Source organism: Bufo bufo, chromosome 2 (assembly GCF_905171765.1).
Source record: "Bufo bufo chromosome 2, aBufBuf1.1, whole genome shotgun sequence".
Classification (NCBI taxonomy): domain Eukaryota; kingdom Metazoa; phylum Chordata; class Amphibia; order Anura; family Bufonidae; genus Bufo; species Bufo bufo.
In genome coordinates, this window is record NC_053390.1 from 559,615,832 (window position 1) to 559,640,678 (window position 24,847).

The 24,847-nt window shown below is 41.8% G+C and overlaps 1 protein-coding gene across 2 annotated transcripts in view; it reads left to right on the plus strand.

The window, feature by feature from the left end:
- Positions 1-24,847, plus strand: part of CCSER1 (coiled-coil serine rich protein 1) — a 1,167,669-nt gene that overhangs the window by 312,842 nt on the left and 829,980 nt on the right. For both annotated transcript variants that reach the window (XM_040418157.1, XM_040418158.1), the window contains exon 4: positions 3,498-3,588. In XM_040418157.1, the coding sequence (XP_040274091.1) occupies positions 3,498-3,588 (91 nt within the window). The remainder of the gene's footprint in view (positions 1-3,497; positions 3,589-24,847) is intronic.

The following is a 24,847-nucleotide window of genomic DNA, read 5'->3' on the forward strand; positions in this document are numbered from 1 at the left end:
TTTCCTGCTGTGTAATGTTTGTTGATATAGTGCCAAACATGGTATAAATTGAGCATAATGTGTATATATGTGTAGACATTGATGTGTGTGGTGATTTATCACATCACCAGAAAAGTAAACTAGTCTCACAGTTTTAATTTTGATAAATGATATTTTATCACCCTCTATCACATAGTACTGAAAAAGGGTCACAGGTAAGTAATTGAATATACCAATGGCTCTACTGTGTATCAGAGATCAGCATTAGCCATTCAGACATAACTTAATATCCATCATTAAAGAGGTTCTCTGGGAATGATTGAAAATGACTGCCAGCAGCCTGTCCCAGAATGTGAGTAGGACTGGTTGCCTCCACTTGAAGAACTGACTGGGGGCGGGGCCTCACTACACTGCTCTATAATAGATGGTAATGATATGATCCTGCCTATGATATGCCACCATGGCTGAGCAGCCTGACAGGAACACTCACCAATATGTAGTATATGCAGGTACCAGAGCATAGTGTGCAGAGAGGCCCCACCCCCTCACCCCTCTAGACAGCTCTGCAACTGGAGACAACCAGTCATCCTCACATTCTAGTACAGGTTACTGGCAGCCATTTTAAATCATTCCTGGAGAATCCCTTTAATGAGAACCCATCACCATGAAACACAGCAGTGTGTTATGGAGCAAGAGGAGCTGAGCAGATTGAGGGATAAGATTCAGAAAAAATGTTTTCATTAAAGGGGTTTTCCAGGATTTCTATGGTGTTTAACAGATATGATCGTATAGTTGCTTACCTCATGTACATCTTTCATATAAATATTTCCTTTCAATTAGTATTCCCCTAATCCGTTCTCACCATGTAAGGCTACTTTCACACTTGCGTTGTTAATTCCGGTATTGAGATCCGGCAGAGGATCTTAATACCGGAAATAAATGGATCAGTTTAGATTTTGCACATCAGAATGCATCCGCTTTGTTAGGATGCAGTTGAGTAAAATCGAAACGGAAAAAAACGGATCCATCACTAAATACATTGAAAGTCAAAGGGTGACAAATCCATTTTTTTAGGCTCCATCACCATTAACCTACAATGTTTTTAGTGCCGGATGCGTTTTTTTCTATTTTTAAGACCAGACACAAAACCGCAGCTGGCAACGGTTTTGTGTCCGGTCACAAAACGGAGCACTGCTGGAATGGAAGACATCCTGAACGCATCTATTTCCATTCAGAATGCATAGGGACTAAACAGAAAACCACAACACAAATGTGAAAGTAGCCTAAAGAAATCACTCTGGTTCGTTTTCCTCTTGTGTATAACACTTCCTATTTCTGTACCCAGCCAAGATTATGCATACTAATCTGTCACCAAAGCAAAAGAACATAAACAATATAAAATATGAAACATATTGAGGGGCATTTACTAAATTGTTTTACACCACTGTTGTGGCATAACATTTTTTGCTAATTATGGGGCACACCATATATTCACCATAATTTGTGACATTTTGAGCTTCTCGACACATTTCCAAAGTGACTAGGAAAGGCATGGGGCTTGAATCGAGGGGCAGGGCTTTCCACGGCCTAGTTGATTTACTATAACATTCTCCAGTTGTAGCCCCTGGCTGACATAGACTTCAGTTTCTGGCACATGGACTATTAGACACATGTCGGGTCATTTATCAAGCTGGTGTAAAGTAGAACTGGCTTAGTTGCCCATAGCAACCAATCAGATTCCACCTACCATTTTCCAAATGCGCTGTGAAAAATGAAACATGGAATCTGATTGGTTGCTATGGGCAAACAGTTTGAAAAATGACCTCAATGGACTGGCATCTGCCTCTTAATAAATTTGGTGCATCTTACTCCAGCACAGAGGGATCAAAACTGATCACTTGGGAATGCCAATCTTGATACATATCCCTCATTGTTTTTGTTTTTGTTTTCTTCTATAACACTTTTTTAACACTTTCTATTTACAACTTAATTTCATATGAAATCCTTCACGACATCCATGTCTTCAATATGAAAGTACAATGTAGAAAAAAACAAGAACCATAGAATGAACAGTTGTGTCCCAGCTTTTGACTGATATTGTAGATAGGTAATCTATTGTCAGTTTACTGCTGCTGTGGGTGGAGATCTTATCTGAAGGGTAATCCTCACTATAATATAGGACAGGAATAAGAGTAAGGGTACTTTCACACTTGCGGCAGAGGATTCCGGCAGGCAGTTCCGTCACCGGAAATGCCTGCCGGATCCGTCAAAACGCATGCAAACTGATGGCATTTGTCAGACGGATCAGGATCCGGATCCGTATGACAAATGCATTGAAATGCCGGATCAGTTTCTCCGGTGTCACCCGGAAAAACGGATAAGGCATTTATTTTTTTCACATTATTTGCGGTCTGACCATACGGAGACCGCAATGCCAGATCCGTTTTGCCTGAACACTCGGGGCCGGATCTGGCATTATTGCATTTTATTGGGAAAAAATCCGGCATTCAGGCAAGTGTTCCGGGATTTTGGACGGAGATAAAACCGTAGCATGCTGCAGTATTATCTCCATCCTCCATCCAAGTCAAAAAGACTGAACTGAGGACATCCTGATCAGTGATGGTCAGTTCGCAGTGTTAGGCCAGCGAACACATGCGGGCTGCCATCTTTAGTAAGGTAGACTCACCCGTCCGGCGATGCACAGGTAAGCCCTTTCCTGTGCCTGTGTTGGGAGCCGGTCTGAAATCAAATGCGGTCACCGGGAGCAGGTAGTTCCGAGAACAGCCCGATGAAGGCCCCCGGCGGCTGTTCTCAGAACTGCCTGCTCCCGGTGACTGCATTTGATTTCAAATCTGCTCCTGGCACTGCGAACTGACCATCACTGATCCTGATGCATCCTGAACGGATTGCTCTCTATTCAATATGCATTAGGATAAAACTGATCAGTTCTTTTCCGGTATTGAGTCCCTAGGACGGAACTCAATGCCGGAAAAGAATAACGCTAGTGTGAAAGTACCCTAAAGGATAAGAAAGCAGTAAAGTCCAGTCCACATAGAGTTCTTTGGTGCTGATTTTGGTGAGCTTCTGCCTCAAAATATGCTCAAAAACACCTCCAAACATTTATTTCAATGAGAACAACTGATGTGACATGGGAGACTTTATATTTGTATAATTGGCCCAGTTTCTGGAGACAGAGTTTATACAATGGCCAACTACTGGGAATTCAACTTTTACCTGTATACCTTGCTACAGTGACAGAGGATTCAACTGTGTGGTAAATAAGACCTATTTCCGTATGTGGTCCCCAAATACACGCTGTATGATGATATGTTTTGCTAATCCCATTCCTGCTTAGACAATACAATGTGATGCTTTTGGCATCCATGAAGAGATTTACGTTATCACTTTGATGGAGCCATAGTGGCAGCGATAATGCAAAAATCTGACTATGCCTAAAATGTGTGAGGCCAGCTTGTTTTCCTTTGGATGCTTTAACATCTTCTTGTCTCTCTTCCCAGGATGTGTTAAATAATTTGGGCTCCTGTGAATTGGATGAAGATGATCTCATGCTTGACCTGGAGTTTACAGAAGAGCAGCAGCTTCGGCGAGGTAAGTAGAGGAGAAAAAGGGATTTCATTACTTTGAACAGCAGTGGTATTGAGCTGCATATACAGAGCAAACATATTTTTCAAAGTTTCATGGAAAAGTATAAGCAATGGAGATAAAAAATACAATGTGAAGTAAATGAAAATTAAAATGAGTAAAAATACTAACCATAAGATACAAAAAATGTATTTGCTTTTTAAACGATAGGCCATCAATATCTGATTGGTGGGGGGCCAACAACCCACACCCACTGCCGATCAGCTGTTTCAAAGTAGTTCCAGCGCTGCAAGGGGGCATTTGAATGACAGCTCTATCTATTGTGTAATGGACCAAAATGATTACTGCAGCACTGCTACCATTCGCTTCAATAGGAGATGCACTACAGTAACCAGCTCTGACCACTACACAATGTATGGAGTTGTGTAATTCTGACACCAACTTGGCCATGTTTTCCTTCCTTCCAGCTTCTGGCCAAATACACAGGTTAACTGATGGCTACCTGTAAGTGACTTGAACCCACTGGATCACAGCCATAGGCTGAGTTGTTGAAAGGTGCAAAGTGCCCCATAAAGGGTGACCCTTCGGTAACCTAACTCACTGGGGGTGGGAACTTATAGAGTGATGGCACATTTGACTACACTTCACTTAGTTACATGTTGAATGGACTCACCTCTCCTTGCCCAGGCCTTCTTCAAGATGAGCGATTTTTTTATAATTCTGGAAGAATGTCTGGACCTTAAGTCTACTTTCACACTTGCGTTCGGGGTTCCGCTTGTGAGTTCCGTTTGAAGGCTCTCACAAGCGGCCCCGAACGGATCCGTACAGCCCCAATGCATTCTGAGTGGATGCGGATCCACTCAGAATGAATCAGTTTGGCTCTGTTCCGCCTCCATTCCGCTCTGGAGGCGGACACCAAAACGCGGCTTGCAGCGTTCAGGTGTCCGCCTGGCTGTGCGGAGCCAAACGGATCCGTCCAGACTTACAATGCAAGTCAATGGGAACGGATCCATTTGACGTTGACACAATATGGTGCAATTGCAAATGGATCCGTCCCCAATTGACTTTCAATGTAAAGTCAGGAGTCCCTATTAATATACCATCAGATCGGAGTTTTCTCCAATCCGATGGTATATTTTAACTTGAAGCGTCCCCATCACCATGGGAACGCCTCTATGTTTAAACTGGGACTCCGATCGGTAACCATGGCAACCAGGACGCTACTGCAGTCCTGGCTGCCATGGTTACTTAGCAATTTTAGAAGCATTATACTTACCTGCGATGTCTGTGACCAGCCGGGCGCTCCTCCTACTGGCAAGTGAAAGGTCTGTGCGGCGCATTGCTTATAGCACAGACCTTTCACTTACCAGTAGGAGGAGCGCCCGGCCGGTCACAGACATCGCAGGTAAGTATAATGCTTCTAAAATTGCTAAGTAACCATGGCAGTCAGGACTGCAGTAGCGTCCTGGTTGCCATGGTTACCAATCGGAGTCCCAGCGATTAAACTGGGACTCCGATCCGAACTCTCCGCTGCCACCAATGATGGGGGGTCGGTCATTTTAATTAGGGGGGAGGGGAGGCCGCACTGGCCACCAATGAATTTAATACAGGGGAGGGAAGGGAGGGGGGGCTGCACTGGCCACCAATGAGTTAAATACAGGGGAGGGAAGCAGGGGGGGCCGCATTGGCCACCAATGAGTTAAATACAGGGGAGGGAGGGAGGGGGGGCCGCAATGGCCACCAATGAGTTAAATACAGGGGAGGGAGGGGGGGCCGCACTGGCCACCAATGAGTTAAATACAGGGGAGGAAGGGGGGCCGCACTGGCCACCAATGAGTTAAATACAGGGGAGGGAGGGGGGGCTGCACTGGCCACCAATGAGTTAAATACAGGGGAGGGAGGGAGGGGGGCCACACTGGCCACCAATGAGTTAAATACAGGGGAGGGAGGGGGGGTCTTCCCCCTGCTGCCTGGCAGCACCCGATCTCTTACAGGGGGCCATGATACGCACAATTAACCCCTTAGGTGCGGCACCTGAGGGGTTAATTGTGCGGATCACAGTCCCCTGTAAGAGATCGGGTGCTGCCAGGCAGCAGGGGGCAGTCATGTACACAGTTCTTTTAGTATATTCTAACTTGAAGCGTCCCCATCACCATGGGAACGCCTCTGTGTTAGAATATACTGTCGGATCTGAGTTTTCACAAAGTGAAAAATCAGATCTGAAAAAAACAGTTATGCAGACGGATCCGTTCTGAATGGATGCAAGCGTTTGCATTATAAGAGCGGATCCGTCTGTGCAGACACCAGACGGATCCGCTCCGAACGCAAGTGTGAAAGTAGCCTAATGGCATACATTTATTATGTATTTATTGATGTCACTGTGCGTTCACTGCCCATATTTGTCTGTCACAAGGACGTGGTGCCCTTATGAGTTACCTCCTGAAAGTCTAGGCTGTATGTGTGTGGCCATCAGGTTCCTAACCCCCCTGAAACCCCTTGGGTCCCCATTTTGGGGTAGCCAGACCTTACTTTAGGCTTCTGGCCAACACCTGGGTTGGCACTCTAGGTGGGAGCTGAATCACAACAGACTCTTTCTAGGCTTCGGCTCAGGATAGGGCATTGGTATATTGTGACCCTTCTCTTACAGAGAGGGCTTGTGGTAGATGGCATACTTGTGCACTTCTTTGTATCGCACAGTGCACTTTTTTGCCCTTGGGTGAAGAAAATCATGATCTTGAGCTTTCAGTAAAATTATATAGGTGATCCTCTTCGCCTCTGACATCTGCTATCGTGGAAGAATGCAGCGACCCTTACACATTAGATTCCCACTGAAATTCACCTGACACATATCTAATGTGAATGGCCTGCTGAAGCCTCACTCTGAGGCCTTATTGTGGTGATAGGCCTCTCTGAGAGTCATGAAAAATTAGGCATCAAAAATGTTATCAGATCCCTCATAGATTGTTTGTTAAGGTATACTCACAGAACGTGTCTGCTTCTTAGAAATATTGCTATACTTTTACCTTGGGAACAATTTCTAACTCATTTACATTGGTTTACTAATGGTAGTTTTACTTTGAGGCCACCTGTCGTAGCTCAGCTTCTTCAGCAGTCTGGTAACAACTAACAAAACAATCAGTTCATGAAGTGAGCATGTTATATTACAATGCAATGAGAAGAATCACAGCTAGCAAACAACCATGTACAAACCATGAATGCATATATCACACAGAGTTTGACTTTTTTAACAAATGGGCAATGCTAGAACATGCCTGGTGCCTAAATAATCATGATCAATATGTGGAAATGTTAAAGCGAAAAGATACTTTACTTTTCATTTCATTATTCAGCAGCTGCAGTGCGGAATAATGTTCTATTATTATACTACCATATGTGTTTCTAGTCCAGTTACTCATTTTACAGTGCTGGAGTGTTAGTTTGGTTTTTGTAGCCTAACCAAGATCTTTTATTCCCTTTTAAAATGTGCTTTTGTTAACAGGGAATTGAAACAAAGTGATTTTGTTTTTCCCTTGTAAAAATTCCATCTTAAATGGGTTTTCCGGGAATGATTTAAAATGGCCGCAAGTAACCTGTCTTAGAATTTGAGCTGGACCGGTTGTCTCCACTTTCAGAGCTGCCTAGAGGGGTCAGGTGGTGGGTCCTCACTAACACTACTCTTTGGCACTTGCATAAACTACACATTGGTGAGCGTTTCTGTCAGGCTGCTCAGCCATGATGGCATAGGCAGTATCACATCATTACCATCTATTGAAGATCAGTGTAATGTGTAATAAAGCCTGAACCTCTGCACCGATTTAGGTACCTCTGCAAGTGGCAACAAGTCCTGCTCATATTCAAGGACAGGTTGCTGGTGGCCATCTTAAGTAATTCCTGGAGAACCCATTTAACCCCTTACGGACTTGGCCATTTTTTGCAAATCTGACCAGTGTCACTTTGAATGCTGATAACTTTAAAACGCTTTGACTTATCCAGGCCATTCTGAAATTGTTTTTTCGTCACATATTGTACTTCATGACACTGGTAAAATGAAGTTTAAAAAAATCATTTTTATTTATTAAAAAATACCAAATTTACCAAAAATGTGTAAAACATTGCACATTTCCAAGTTTCAATTTCTCTATTTCTATAATACATAGTAATACCTCCAAAAATAGTTATTACTTTACATTCCCCATATGTATAATTCATGTTTGGATCATTTTGGGAATTATATTTAATTTTTTGGGGATGTTACAAGGCTTAGAAGTTTAGAAGCAAATCTTGAAATTTTTCCGAAATTTTCAAAAACCCAATTTTCAGGTCTGAAGTCACTTTGCGAGGCTTACATAATAGAAACCACCCAAAAATGACCCCATTCTATAAACTACACCCCTCAAGGTATTCAAAACTGATATTACAAACTTTGTTAACCCTTTTGGTGTTCCACAAGAATTAATGGAACATAGAGATACAATTTCAAAATTTCACTTTTTTGGCAGATTTTGCATTTTAATAATTTTTTTCCAGTTACAAAGCAAAGGTTAACAGCCAAACCAAACTCAATATTTATGGCCCTGATTCTGTAGTTTATAGAAACACCCCATATGTGGTCGTAAACAGCTGTACGGGCACACGGCAGGGCGCAGAAGGAAAGGAATGCCATACATTTTTTGGAAGGCAGATTTTGCTGGACTGTTTTTTTTGACACCATGTCCCATTTGAAGCCCCCCTGATGCACCCCTAGAGTAGAAACTCCAAAAAAAGTGGCCCCATTTTAGAAACTACGGGATAGAGTGGCAGTATTGTTGGTACTAGTTTAGGGTACATATGATTTTTGGTTGCTCTATATTACACTTTTTGTGAGGCAAGATAACAAGTAATAGCTGTTTTGGCACCGTTTTTATTTTTTGTTATTTACAACATTCATCTGACAGGTTAGATCATGTGATATTTTTATAGACCAGGTTGTCACGGATGCGGCGAAACCTAATATGTATACTTTTTTTTATTTATGTAAGTTTTACACAATTATTTCTTTTTTGAAGCAAAAAAAATCATGTTTTAGTGTTTCCATAGTCTGATGTGCTGACCCCCTTTTTTTGTTTTTCTTTGCAGTTTATACTGGAGGTGTGGCTGCCTCCTCAGTCATGCACTCCTGACCACCCTGTCTGCCCTATAGGCCGATTTTAATTAGTGTTAGTACATAGTCAGGCCTGCTCCCCCTCACTCACTGAAGCCATGGCACCAGGAGTGAGATAGTTTGTGGACTCTCACTGCAGTCCTTGGTAGCCATTTGGCGCCGGTGATGTCGTGGAGTGGGCCTGCTGTGTAACCTACACTCCCTGAAGTATATGGTAGCCGTCATGGCACCTAGCAGGTAAAATTTGGCGTAGGAATGTGGAACCTATACTCCCTGAAGTGTATGGTAGCCGTCATGGCACCTAACAGGTAGAATTTAGCGTAGGAACCCGTCTAACAGAGATCGCCTTGACGCTCGGCAGACGGGCTCAAATATTCTTGTACAAAACGATTTGCCAAGTATCTCGCACTTATAGTGTAGCACTTGTTATTATTATGCAATTTTGTACTTTATATTGCAGTTTATTGTCGCATTGCATGTTTCTGTCTTTCAATGTTGTTCACTGCCATAGCAATGTGCTTCTGCGGTATGGTATGTGCTGACTGACCCCCTTTTTTGGTTTTTCTTCATAATCTGAGAGACATAATTTTTTCAGTTTTTTGGCGATTACCTTGGGTAGGGTATGATTTTTGCGGGATGAGATGACGGTTTATTGGCACTATTTTGGGGTGCATATGACTTTTTGATCGCTTGCTATTACACTTTTTGTGATGTAAGGTGACAAAAAATGGTTTATTTGGCACAGCTTTTATTTTTTATTTTTTACGGTGTTCATCTGCGTTCATGTGATATTTTTATAGAGCCGGACGATATGGATGCGGCGATACCTAATATGTATACTTTTTTTTTATTTATGTAAGTTTTACACAATGATTTCATGTTTTAGTGTTTCCATAGTCTGAGAGCCATAATTTTTTCAGTTTTTGCGCGATTACCTTGGTTAGGGTATGATTTTTGCGGGATGAGATGACGGTTTTATTGGCACTATTTTGGGGTGCGTGTGACTTTTTGATCGCTTACTATTACACTTTTTGTGATGTAAGGTGACAAAAAATGGTTTATTTAGCACAGCTTTTATTATTATTTTTTTTTACGGTGTTCATCTGCGTTCATGTGATATTTTTATAGAGCCGGTCGATACGAACGCGGAAATACCAAATATGTATGCTTTCTTTTATTTATGTACGTTTTACACAATAACAGCTTTTTTAAAACAAAAAAAATGATGTTTTAGTGTCTCCATATTCTGAGCCATAGTTTTTTTATTTTTTGGCCGATTGTCTCAGGTAGGGGCTCATTTTTTGCAGGATGATATGACGGTTAGATTGGTACTATTTTGGTGGCCAAACGCCTTTTTGATCGCTTGCTGTTGTACTTTTTGTGATGTAAGGTGACAAAAAAATGGTTTATTTAGCACAGTTTTTATTTAAATTTTTTTACGGTGTTCATCTGAGGAGTTAGGTCATGTGATATTTTAATAGAGCCGGTCGATACGGACGCGACGATACCTAATGTGTATACTTATTTTTTTCTCCTTATTTTTTACCAATTTTTTTTAACTTTATTTGGGGAAAACAACGTTTTTGTTTATTTTTACTTGAAACTTTTAATTTTTTGGGGGGAAAACTTTATTTTTTCAACTTTTATTTTCACTTTATTTTTTCAACTTTTATTTTCACTTTATTTTTTGTCCCACTTTGGGACTTGAACTTTTGGGGGTCTAATCCTTTACAATGCATTCCAATACTTCTGTATTGGAATGCAGTGTCTGTATGAGTAATACTGTGTGTATTACTCATACAGCTTCCGGCCTGTGAGATCCAGGGGGCTGGATCTCACAGGCTCTTCACCGGAAGGCAGTCACGGCCATCTTGATTTAATAAAATGTACCAAAGCACGTACACGTCATACAGTAGCATGTGCAAGATTTGACATTCTTTCTCCAATCAATATGGCCATGGCAGCCTCTCCATGAGCAAATGGATGAGGTGAGTATGTTTTTATTTATTTTTTACTGCCATTTCAGGAAAAATAGATTTGTTCCCATGAAGCGCAAGGAAATTCGGCTTCAAGACTAATTAAATTTTTCCTTAAATTCGGATCAAAGTCCACTTCTTTAACTTTGATTTACTCAACACTAGTGATCATGTTATACACATACAGTATATTATTTATGTCACAATATGCAGCTCAGAAGTTTTCTCAAGGACAGAAAGGTGGGAGGGAATATATGACAGTTTCTTGTAAACTGTAGACATGGAGAATGTTCATCAACTAGGTAAATATAGCTCTGACAGGAGCTTCAGAATGATAGGATATATTAATTAAGGCAATTTGCAAAGTTGCTTCCATTTTTTTCATTATACATTCATTCAGCAATAGAAAAAGATAAAAAATAAAAAACAATGTACTAAAAAAATAAATACTACGGAACAATAAAAAAATAAAAACTACTGTACAATAAAAAAATAAATAAAACTACTGTAGTTGCAGAAGAGCTCCCAGCCTTTAAGTGTTATTGTTTTTTGCTTTGTGTTGTATATGAAGCAGCTGCTTCTTTAATTTTCACTTGCCTTCAAGTCAACTGGAACTCATACAAAATCACTTAATGGACACACTTAGTATAGCAAATACAATAGCATGCTTTTACGATAATGTTCAGAAAGTGTACTGCTGTGCCTGTTGTGAGCTATTAGACCTCAACATGTCCACCCATGAGATTATTGCTGCTTGAAGGGGTGAGTAGATTGTTCACAAGAATTTGTAAGTGAATGCAGTACATTGCGGTGGCCATTTAACATCTTTGATGAATAGAATTAAGTGCCTGTGATCTAAAAGTAAGTGATTATATGGATGCAATATCTCCAACACCCTCTTATAATGGTTGATGTTTGTTTCTGTTTTGCCACAGAAGAGACATATTACTACATGCAGGAGTGTAGCTAAAGGCTCATGGGCCCTGGTGCAAGAGGGTCTCTGCACCCCCTACCGTATAGCTAAGCCCCTGACTACATGTAAGGAATAAAGGAGTGTTTCCATCTTAATATTCCAGAACATTGCTAGGATATGCCATAACCTTATGATTGCTGCAGTCCAACCTCTGGGATCTCTACCAGTCCTGATATCCCGTTCAGCTTTTAACCTACACACCAGCATCCCTGGCCACCTGTTGTTCACAGAATAGATCAGTCAAGGCTGACTGTTGGGACAACCACCAGTCCTCAAAATAAAGGTGCCACAACACTTAGCTAACTCCTTCAAATATTTCCCCTATACAGTGAGTGGACGGGAGTGCTGCCATTCAGGGAAAAACTGTGAAGATACAAAGTAAATGCTGTTGGCTCTTTATTCCGATGATCTGTGGAGGACCAAGCAGTTAAGCCCTACTGATCAGGAATTGTTGGCAAACTCTAAGTGATTTTTCCAAAGTTGGTGGAGAAACCTTTTTATCATGATGATAAAATGACATAAAGAGGACCTGTCACCTCTCCTGACATGTCTGCTTTAATAACTGCTTGCATTTCCCATGAAATATCAATTAGGCCCATCTATTCTTATGACTCTTGAGTTGTGCAATTCTTCTGTTATTCCTTGTATATGTTTATAATTTGCCTGCATTTCCAACTAGGTGTCATCAGTTGGGGGTGTCCCTGCACAGTCTGATACTGGTAGCACTGATTGGATTGTGTCAGACTATGAAGGTCCAATCAAAATGTATACCTCGGGAGTTAAATACCCGTAAAAAAAAAAGGGGGGGGGAGGGGGGTTTGGAGGAGGAAAGGCCAGGGGACAGACAGAGGGAGGGGTGGGTAAGAGGGAAGAACAATAATTGCATATGCATTAACTATCTTACCCCTCCCCCTCTGTCCGTCCCCTCTCCTTTCCTCCTCCCCCTTTTTTCACGGGTATTTGGAGGTAGCTGCCTTCATCTGGGGACGGCCGATCGATGGATACATGGTTGCCTGTTTGATTTGGCACACTGTGGTGGATGCCGCCATTTGGTGTGAGCAGATTGCCCAATTCAAAGATGGCACCCGGCCCCATGAGTGGGCGAAGACTCTTTTGGTGTCCAGTGAGAGATCACGGTCTGCCTTCTCTCCACTGCTCGATGAGCATGCGCGGAGACTGGGGAGAGGGGGATGATGCGTGATACTTCTCATCGTGAGATTTTAGTTCCTATGCAAACCCAGGTGGGAGATCCCGCAAACTCTTGCGGGATCTCGGCACTATAACTGAAGAACGCCATCAGCAGCATGAGGGAGAAACTTTCCGCCAATACAGGTGATTTAATGTTTCAACAATGAAGGAGAGGCACAGATAGGATCTGGTAGGATATAAAAGATTTGGCACTGCATTAGTCAAACATGCCCCCAGAGGAAGCGCGGCGAAACGTACTTCAGGGTTTTTGGTCCCCCCCTGCTCTTGGTCTGTATGATCCTCCTCCATGTTATGTAATGTGTATCATCTGTTACCTGCACCTTGGATAGACTTGTGTGTCCATTAGGACTATTGTTAAAGATTTGCTCAAATAGAATAATACTTATGTCCTTGACTGTATACCTATTGTGGGTTATTATAATCTAACAGGAACATTGGGAATAGATTTACTTTTTAATTACATCTCATTTACATGCATGTGTGGTTTTCGTGATTTGGCTACAAGTGCAGGGAAAGATTATTCAAGGTGTAGGGAAATGGTAGGGAGGAATCATTCCACAGCTTTTATGTTGAAAAGAGTTCAGTATGGGAGGTTTCAGCCTGGGTGATAGGAACATTCCTATTACACCTTGCAACACTGACTGGGGATCCAAATTGCCATTATACAGCTCTGTAATTCCAGCAAACCGTTCTTATTAGGGTGCAAGTGCTGCTTAATACAGGCATTAACAGGGTATATTACAAGGAAATATTTCTGCGTCTTATTTGCCCTTGTGCGGTGCATTTATATGTTAAAAAAAAAATTTGGGCTTGTATTAGTAGGAAAAAAAGACCTTATTTGCCATTGTGTAATGAAGTGCTAAATTTACAGCCCTTTTTGTCGTGTATTAGTGGCAAAAGTTAAATATATTTGCCGTTCAGCGGTGCAGTTATTTGTTCTAAAGCCCTTTTTGTTGTGTATTAGTTGAAAAAGAAAGAATATATTTGCCAGTCAGCGGTGCAGTTATCTGTTATAAAGCCTTTTGTTGTGGCGTGCATTAGTGGAAAAAGATAAAATATATTTGCCGCTCAGTGGTGCAGTTATCTGTTGTAAAGCTTTTTGTGCCATGTATTAGCAGAAAAATAAAAAATATATTTGCTGTTCAGCGGTGCAGTTATATGTTCTAAAGCCTTTGTGTATTAGTGGCACAAAAATGTATTTGCCGTTGTGTGATGAAGTGAGAAAATTACAGCCCATTTTGGCGTGTATAAGTGGTAAAAAAAAAAGGCTTATTAGCCGTTGTGTGCTGAAGTGACTAAAATTACTGAGTTTTTTGGGGTGTTTTAAATTCCTATTAATTTATTTGATCTAACAGTATGTCAGACAGAGAAGTGCCAGGCCCTGCACAGGGGAGTGGCAGAGGCCTAAATGTTTCTAGCGCTGGCAGAGGTCGCGGCAGAGCAAGGGGGCGTGGCAGCAGGGGTCGCAGAGAGAGACCTCAGCTCCCAGTGTCCTGTAGTGGTCATGTCTTGACCAGCAACCCAGCGGTTCTTGAATGGTTGACTTGGTCATCTATTTCATCCCAAGTGACATCAGACACCCCCAGCCAAGAGTCGGTGGGTTTCTCTGACACAACGCTTACTTGGCATGGTCGGGGAGCAGGCCTTGTGCCCCCACCTGTCCTGAACCTTCCTCTATCATATTCAGTTCCCTCAGTGCAAGAAGTATTATATTCCATAGGCTTGGCTCCACTTTTCAACGAGGACGAGCTACTAGAGGACAGTCAGCAGCTACTGCCCAGCCAAGATCTGGAGGAGACATCCGCCGCTTTCTCTGGTAGGCGGGCAAGTAGTGCTGAGGAGAGTGGCCTGAGAGCTGGTGCTGCGAGAGGCCAGAGATGGTTGAGAAGGACATCAGTGACATGCAGACAGTACTTGATGATGATGATGTAGCTGATCGCACTTGGGAGCCGGGTGACGAAGGAACTTCATTTTTCTTTTTTTTCTTTATATAATAATTAAATATTATAAAATCCGGTGTCTCCATGATAAATCTGCAGCATGGGGGCCCCATGTGGCTTGTACACATTTTTCAATATAATCCTTCAATGGGGCGAATAGATGCCGGATGACCGGGACGCTTCGTGACCTTCCCAGGAGCTTCTGTCATGAGCAGCGGTTCATTTCTGAGAAGTCCGTATAATGCGGGGGGAATCCGAAGACCCTCTCCATCTCCATGCACCACAGGATGTCCTTCTTCCCATCCATGATGACTGGGAACTTGTGATTTTTTCCCTGATGAAGAGACCAGGGGCTGGTAGTTATGGTTTGAATCTTTATGAACTTTGCAATTCTTCCGGCCTCCAAGCAATCTTGAAGCTTTGTCTTCTCATTGTAGCTACTAGAAGCCCGTTCATGCCAGACACCTTCCCCCAGAAGTATCTAGCTCGATGAGCAGCCAATACCGCACTTGCATCAATCTTGACAGGATTCGTCTCCAGGTAGAGAGAAATTGTTTTTTGGAATGCTTTCTCCATTGCAACCATGTTCTCGAATACTGGTCCTCACACACCTCTGATGCCATATATGCCATTTTCAACGTTGATTGTAAGCTTTTTGAGAACCATTAATCCTGTCTGTCCTTTCAAACACAACCGGCACACTCCTAAAATACTCTGTGCTGCCGAGGACCCTGCTCTTTCCACCTTGTAAATCTTAGTCCACAATCTTCAACAAGATCAGCACACTGCTCTCCTGAAATACTCTGCACTGCTGATGAATCCTCCTTTCACTCTCAGTGTGTGATATGCTACTCATCTTTTTTTATTTTATTTAAAATGTTATTAGAAATTCAAACTATTGAATTCACCAAAAACAAAATATTATTATATTCTTTTTCCCCTAATAAACCCTACCCCCCCTGTTCATACCCAACCAACCCTCTCCCTTGTGATGCGTCTCCCGTCCCCACCATCAATAAGCGAAAAACCCTGATAATGAGGGAGTGTAGGCAGGAAAACCTTAAAACTTCCATTCTCCCCAAATTTTTGTCCATCTTTCCTCAGTATTTCTCTGCATATATAGAATGTTTTCATATCTCCTAATCTTATTAACCAGGTTAACCCATGAAGTATTTCGAGAGTACTTGGAAATACTTGGAGTATTTCGAGAAAACCAAACCCTAGCAATCAAAAGTCTCGCCAAGAACATTATTTTAATCAAAAGAATCCTTTTATATTTTGGATATTCTAACTTGGGGAGGTCACTCAGTACCCAACATTCCACCGTAAACAGAATCTCAACTTTCAATTCCTGTATAATAAAATAATAAATTGCCCCCCAATATTGTTTCAACTCTATACATGATCAAAACATATGCAAGTGATCCGCCCCAGATAAATCACACCGTGGACAATTAGAAGTATCTCTTAAACCACATTTATTAAGCCATAATGGTGTGATATAGATTCGGTGCAAAATAATAAATTGAACCAAAACGTGATTAAAATTATAAGAAGCTAAACTTAAATTCGCCAATATATTATCTCATTCTTCGAGGGAAATTCCCGGACAATCAGTTTGCCAAGCCTTTTATACCGGAGAATGTGTATTAAATCGTGTTTTAAGCAACACTTTATAAAGTTGAGAAATGTTCTCAACTTCTGTGCCATATTCCCTATAAATGAATAGCTGAAGCGGGGAGATCGAGAAAACGATTACACAGGGCATGGGGTAGAAGGGGTCAAACATGGAGGCATAGGAGGACACGAAGCAACATATATTCGATACTTCAAACTACAAACCTGTAACCAGGTCCCAGCCAACACCAAAGATCCACGGAGTGGGTGGCAGGAAGCAGTGGAGACTGAAACATCAGAAGGAGGGCGACTGCCCCATCTGCGAGTGAGGCAGCAAACAGACACCGCCAGACAAGCCGGACAAACGCAGGGTATAGAGAGGCTCATGTCTTGCATAGTGCGACGGGATAGAAAGGTTGGAAGGAGGAGCGACGTAGCAAAACTACGTCATCACGTCTCCACCCTCTGTGACGAAGGGCCTTCATCTTCGGGAGAAGAGGGTGGCAGCTTGTCGGTGACACAGCAGCGGAGTCATCAAGTTGGTAGCATGGCAGGGAGTCAGCAGGGTGGCAGCAGTGGGAGGTCGGTAGCCAAATGTCCCCGGGGTAGACCACCAGCTTTGCAGGAGCCTACCTGCCCGGAATTAGCCATGCACGGGTTCACGGAGACAGCGGTGGTATCAGTCATTCAGTGCGTAGTGTTGGGGGTAAAATCACCTACTCAGTGGTGTGGCAGTTTTTTTGTTAAGTCGCCGTAGGAGGTGAACATGGCCATATGTAGAATCTATGAGCAAAAGGTGAAGCGTGGCCAGGGTGTCAATGTTGGCACCACAGCCCTCCGTCAACATATGCAGCGTCACCATAAAGTGGTCTGGGAGAACCGTAGCTCCGATGTGGTGGTCCAGCCTGCCGCAGCAACCGCTGCATCAACCAGTGGCACGAAGCCGATTTCAGGCAGTTAAGGCTCCACCACCTCTACTGGTCCTGATGCTCCTGCTCCTTGTCCTACTACTCTTCGTCACTCATTCCGTCAGCAATCGATCACCGAAGCGATTGACAAGAGACAACAGTATGCGTGCGATCATCCAACGGTGCAGAAGCTGAATGTGCTCCTGGCCAAGTTGCTGGTGCTGCAGTCCCTCCCTTTCCAAGTGGTAGACTCTGCACCTTTCAGAGAACTGATGGCTTGTGCCGAGTTGAGGTAAAGAGTCCCAAGCTGTCATTTCTTTGCCAAAAAGGCAGTACCAGCCCTGCACACGTACAGACCAAAAGTTTTTTACACACCTTCTCATTCAAAGAGTTTTCTTTATTTTCACGACTATGAAGGCATCAAAACTATGAATTAACACATGTGGAATTATATACATAACAAACAAGTGTGAAACAACTGAAAATATGTCATATTCTAGGTTCTTCAAAGTAGCCACATTTTGCTTTGATTACTGCTTTGCACACTCTTGGCATTCTCTTGATGAGCTTCAAGAGGTAGTCCCCTGAAATGGTCTTCCAACAGTCTTGAAGGAGTTCCCAGAGATGCTTAGCACTTGTTGGCCCTTTTGCCTTCACTCTGCGGTCCAGCTCACCCCAAACCATCTTGATTGGGTTCAGGTCCAGTGACTGTGGAGGCCAGGTCATCTGGCGCAGCACCCCATCACTCACCTTCATGGTCAAATAGCCCTTACTTTCAAAGTTTTCCCAATTTTTCGGCTGACTGACTGACCTTCATTTCTTAAAGTAATGATGGCCACTCGTTTTTCTTTACTTAGCTGCTTTTTTCTTGCCATAAAACAAATTCTAACAGTCTATTCAGTAGGACTATCAGTTGTGTATCCACCTGACTTCTCCTCAACGCAACTGATGGTCCCAACCCCATTTATAATGCAAGAAATCCCACTTATTAAACCTGACAGGGCACACCTGTGAAGTGAAAACCATTTCAGGGGACTACCTCTTGAAGCTCATCAAGAGAATGCCAAGAGTGTGCAAAGCAGTAATCAAAGCAAAAGGTGGCTACTTTGAAGAACCTAGAATATGACATATTTTCAGTTGTTTCACACTTGTTTGTTATGTATACAATTCCACATGTGTTAATTCATAGTTTTGATGCCTTCAGTGTGAATCTACAATTTTCATAGTCATGAAAATAAAGAAAACTCTTTGAATGAGAAGGTGTGTCCAAACTTTTGGTCTGTACTGTATGTAGAACAGAAGGTGGGCCAGTCCTTGAGCCTGTTGGTGTCTGCCATAGTGCACAGCAGCGCCGACGTGTGGTACTGTAACTACGGTCAGGGACAATACATGTCCTTTACCGCCCACTGGGTGAATGCGGTTCCTGCACAGCCACACCAGCAACTTGTCACGCCGTTGTTCCTACAAAAATGTCCACCTCTGCCTCCTCATCCTCGATTGTGTCCTCAGCCTCCACAGCAGGGATAATTCACAGTGCCCCTCCAGCATACCACATGTGCAGTGCACGGCGGTGTCACACTGTTCTGCACCTCGTTTGCTCAACAGACAGGATCCGTTTTTTGGGGGTTATTGTTCTGACGTATCAGAGGAAGGGCAAAATAATCAGTTTGTCGGGGGGCTAAACTTATATAAGTGTTTAATAGAACAGGTTCTGTAGACATCTATGTGGAATCAGTGTAAAAGGAGTGCGCTTCTTATTGGCGCTAACATTGACCTGTAAGCCTGAGTTTACACAAGTTTTTTGGTCAGTTTTGGCCCTGTGACTGCACAAATAAGTGAAGTGTACAGTGATTCTAAAAGCAACGCCTATCATCTGCATGTCATACAGATTTACAGTATTATTTCACTACCAAAGAAAACTCCCTATGCGTGCAAGGAACAGTTTTCTACACCACTATAAATGCTCTCTGCAGCCAGGTAATAACCTTTTTTTTAACAAAATTTGCCACAAATAAATTTGGCGAACTGGCGAATCTAATTTCTTTTAAATTCGCTCATCTCTACTTATCACATTAGCAAAGCTTAAAGCTGTTCTCCATGCATAACTTTAAGTGCACGCCTTCACTTTGGGCGCTCTTAGAGATTGGTGTGGGTCCCAGCTCTAGTACCTATCTGACATTGGTGGCATATCTTAGAGATATGCCACCAATGTTTGAGATGAGACAACCCCTTTAAATGATTGATTATGACTAATACTACAAACTTGGATTTCACTATTGTCTAAGGTCCATTGTCTATTATCTAAGTGTGTGGGTGTGTGTGGGGGGGCTATTTACTATGGTTCCCAGTGGGCTAGTTTGGGCTAGTTACTGATGATATGCTTTTTTGTGCATATATTACCACTTTTGATAACTTCAACAGTGTATGGCCTGCTAAAGCTGAAGGTAATTCTTTAAGTTTGTTAAGCATTTTAACGTCTTAAGTAGGCTTTAGAAATAAGACTGCTTTTTTATGCTACATAATGTTACAAATCACCCAGAGTGCACATAAAGTTATGCATGGTGAACAGCTTTATGCTTTACTAATGTGATAAGTCTACAGAGCACCAAGGCCACAAGCTACTGTGAGACCGCCAAATGAAATGAAGTCCTTTGAAACAGGACAGTGTTGTCAATTACAAATTAATTAGCTAGTTACTCAATTATTTTGGATTTGATGAGCATGCAGTGCATGGAACTCATTCTGTGAATTAGGAACTCCTTTTGAGCCTTTTAATTATATGAAGTAATTCATTCTTATTAATTTTAAAGGTGAGACACTCTGCTGAGCCAAGATCCGTAATGTGCAGCCTGTGATTTCTTTCTGCATGTTCAGTTTACATTATACAGGGCTCAGATGAATCCTTTCAGTGTAAGATTTTAGCTTTGTCATATCGCCTGCATAAAAGTCACTTTACATTTTGATAATGCTTTGATTAGCAGAGAACACAGCTGTCTCTATGTACATTTTAATTATATTAAATATTGAGTACATTAGAGACTATAATTGATATTACAATGTACATTAAGGCCGGCTTTCCATTTCAACATCTAGCACATCACCGCATGCAATAGTGTTTTGACTTATTTTTTTACTCTGTTTAAAAACTTTTGTCTTCAACTGGAAACAGTAAGCAAGCAAGCTGGATGGATCTTTCTACAAATGTATACTTAGTTTATATATATTTTGGTGAAAAAGACACATAATCAGAACACCAGATCAGTCTGCTGAAAAGTCCCGGCCCATCTGAACGCTAACTAAACAATGGCTTTTCCTCGCCTATGCTTCCAGCATAACTTGGGAGATTACGATTTACACCACCAACAGGTCATGCAGCTTCCACGTTTCTGACCCTGGATGAGCATATCAGCCCTGTATTTATCCCCACAGTAATGAACCCAGATACACCTGGATTTGCCTCAGCCTCTGAGTTGTTGTGTTGTACTGGAGTGGGGAGGGAATGCCATGTCCCACTACCAACATCTACATAAAAATCCAGCCCATAAAACACTTTAAAGAAAACTGCCTCAGCAAAACTACGCTTCGCTTAAACCGTCCACCATTTTTACCTCACCCATCTGAGCATTTTGGGTGAGATGTACACCCCATCCAGTACTTCACCAGCCACCTTGTTATAGTAGAAATATTAAAAAGGCAGGTCATGTTGCAAAGAAAATGACTTTCGAGCTGGTAACATAACCATGTTAATTTAACAGAAAGACACGTAGCATGAGCATGATAAAAGCCCAGGTAGGAGCCAGGCATCTGTCTTCATTATCACACATTGGCATTGCTATGGTAGAACGGGGACTCCATTGTGCAGAGAGGTGTGGGTCCCAGAGGGACCAGAGGGACTTTGATGATTAACTATATAGTAATTGATTATAATAGCAGGGCCATAAGAAGCCAAGGGGAGATTGAATGGCACAACACGTTCATCCTAGTAAAGGAGGAGTCACAGGGGGTCACAACCCTATCTGAAAACTGTCAGTACAGCCCAACAATATACCACACTGTCTGTGATGAAACCTCTGTAAGAGCAAATGTCCCAGTCCTTTCCAGCACACCGTACGACATGCAGAATTATTCCAGATTTACAATGAAATAATTATCCTTAACAAGCTGTTCCTATGCAAAGTCATCATATAAATTATTCCAGGCGTATGCATAACTGGAAGGCAGAATTTATGAACTGTACTTGCACAGAAGTATAAAGGAGTTCAGCTTAATGTGCATGGTTAAGAATGGAATAAAGTAGCTGTAACCCAAAGCGGTCATTACTAAATTCTTTTTCTCCTTTAATAATAGTTCAGCTGACGTGACGCTAAGAAAACTGCCCAAAACTCTTGTTTAAAAAATATGCAATAATTAATCTTGTACAGTATTTGCAATCACTTTTGAAATCTAGCTGCCATGTGTACTTCAGGCATCCGCCTAATCTCTAAGACAGATATCATTTTAAAGAAAATTATTTGCTGCATTCTGTTTTATTTTCATATTATAAAATTCTTTTAGAAAATACACTAAAGGAAGCGTGTTTTAATGAAATTATGAAATACTGAAATACATTTTCTATATTAGAGAATGCCATCCACAGAAATGTTGGGTTAATTTGATAAAATGGGCTAAAATATTACCTTGTACATTATATTTACCTAGACAACCCATTAAAGTCATTTTCCGTTGGAAACTGGATAGATTTAGGTCCTCACATGAATCCCTGAATGCTTTTTAAGAGGGATATCAGTATAAGGCCTTTTTTTGGGGGGTCTGCAAACTGTGAATCCCGGCTATGTGCATGCCACCATTTTTTTATTTTTTTTTACCCCAGTAGAAATGTCCTATCCTTGTCTGAAAAACAGATAAGAGTAGGACATGTTTTATATTTTTTGCGGGCCAGCGGAACGAACAAACGGATCGAGATGGCATATGGTGTGCTTTCCACATATTTTGCGGCCCCATTGAAATGAATGGGTCCACATCCGATCCCAAAAAAATGAGGATCAGTTGCAGACCGAAAATACGGTCATGTACATGGGACCTTAGGCCTTCAGTTCATTTTATGGGTCCCAACAAGAAATGGTTCTACAGGGGTGTACACAGAAATTATTATTATTATTTTTATTGACATTTTTATTGAAACTTTTTTTTTTTGCTACAAATTTCCTGTTTTAGGGAGTTCAGTTTTCAACCTCACTGTGCAGGGTAGGGGGGCTAGCAGAATCACTTTCTTTACAGGGAGAGATTACAATGACAGATAAGTGCTCTATTGTATTATAGAAGGCTCATTACACACCATGCCTACACTATAGATAGAGTTTTTTGTTGTTTTTTTGACATTTATTTATTGTATGAAAATAATACATACCGGTGAAATCCACAAACAAAGTATACAGTGAACAGTTAATAGAGTAAACTGAGGTAACTCAACAGGTACAAAGAAATATACATCAACAATAGTTTTAGACCAGGATCCTTGATTTGAGGGTCCATTGTCACAGTAAGTGGGAGAGAAGGGAGAGTTATCAAAATTGTCTAAAAATCTTCTATGCTCTCGAAGAGGTTGAGAATTTATTACTAGAGCAATTTTCTGAAGTGGAGATCTCTTAAAATTGGTACAGTTTGTAAACCATAGGTATCCATTGATCAATGGAGGGTAATTCCAGATTTAGCTAGTATGTCAGAATAACAAGACAGGCAGCAGTAATAAGTAGTTTAAATAAGGGGTGTATGCAGAAATTTGACTGATAGGGGGAAAGGAAAATACTTTAAGCCTTCTAACCACCGTGTTTAATATGAATTGCTTTGAGCGGCGATGAGCAACTTAATAGTGAGAGTCCTGGTAGTCTGGGTTGGCATTGGTAGTCTGTATGGGTTAATGGCAGCATCTTCTATGGCCCCTTTCCTGTCCAATTGCTCTCCAGTGACAGTCCTTATGTTTCCATCCTACAGATGACAGCTGATGGAGGGGCACCTGACTCTATCCACGAGTGCTCCCTACTGAAACTAAGCCAGTTTCCTAGTGTCCTTCCTGGATCAGTTGGAAAGGAAACTAGCACAGGTGCAGTTTGTTTCAGCAGGGGGTGCTGATGGATGGGGTCATGGGCAGACTGTCAATAGACCCTGCGGGGAAATTTCCTATTGGGCCGATGCCCAGAGGTCCCTTCCCTTGGCAGCAAGCCAGGTACATAAAGATCTGATGCTCTCAACATTAATTAATGTAGGAGCATCAGGTACTTATGCTCCTGGCCAACAGTCGCAGTTTCTCTTCTGAATTCAAGTGAATTGCTGTCCTAAGGACGATGATACAGTTTTGTACTGTGGTGTTAAGGGAAGTATTGTATCTTGTTCTGCTGGGGCAGTATATTGTGCTGCACTGAGGTATTTGGTTCTGCTAGGGAGGTATTTTGTTCTGCACTACGGTATTGTTGGCCCTGCCTACTTCTGTTGTCCCTCCTTCTGTTAATTTGGACCTGCTTACATGGGGCCACTTTTAGTTTTTTTCCAGGGCCACGTCATGTGGTCCTTTATTAGTTGCCATTTACAGTTCAAGAGCAGCAGGTCTGTCCAGAGAGAAGACTTGGATAGGAAAAGAACCATAAAAGAATAGGAGGCTGTCGGAACAGTCTGCCGGATTTCAGGTGTGAACATAAGGTCATCATGTCACTCATGTTTCCTAGATTGACAACATGTCAGATGCTGAACAAATATATGTATTTTTATTTTCTCATTATCTGAAAAATGCAGTCAAGTATCATCTGTTTGGCATATTTTAGCCCCATTACTGAGGATTCTCACCTTGGCCTTTCGGAAGTTTAACATGTGCTGTTTCAGAAATTGACTTTGTGTTGCTCTTTTCTCCTTTGTAGAACTTCAGTTCTTCTAAACATGAACAGATGGGTAGAGATGCCCGCAGCAAATAAGCACAGTCACAGATATTTCCACTTCAGAATTCCAATAAACACTTCTGCAACAAATCCTTTAACCATATTTCTTTTCCATGACACACATTTTAAAGTACAGCTGACGGTTATTTCAACCTGTTCAGAGTGAAATTGATTGGAGTCTACTGAACTTCACAGATGAAGAGGAAAATTGGAAAACACTAATATTAGTATAGCCATGTAGCTGCATCCTCTGTATATCACTCGGGATATAATTCAATAAATAGGTAAACCATTTGATTATATGGCATATTGAAATAAATGGCAGCTAAGCACTGGCTGTAGACATATTTATGGTACCTGTGAATTGACTCCATCACTGGAACCCAAATCGGATACACTCGTGCAATATGATTCAATTATAAAATAACAGTAATAAGAACAACTGAAAACCCTTTTTATATACTGTAGTTCCTGCATACCTGTAGAACAGAGCTTATGGAGTGGGTTAAACAATGAACATAGAAAAGGACACATATTGAAGATCTAGATACATGGCAAGCCTGAACACCTAAATCC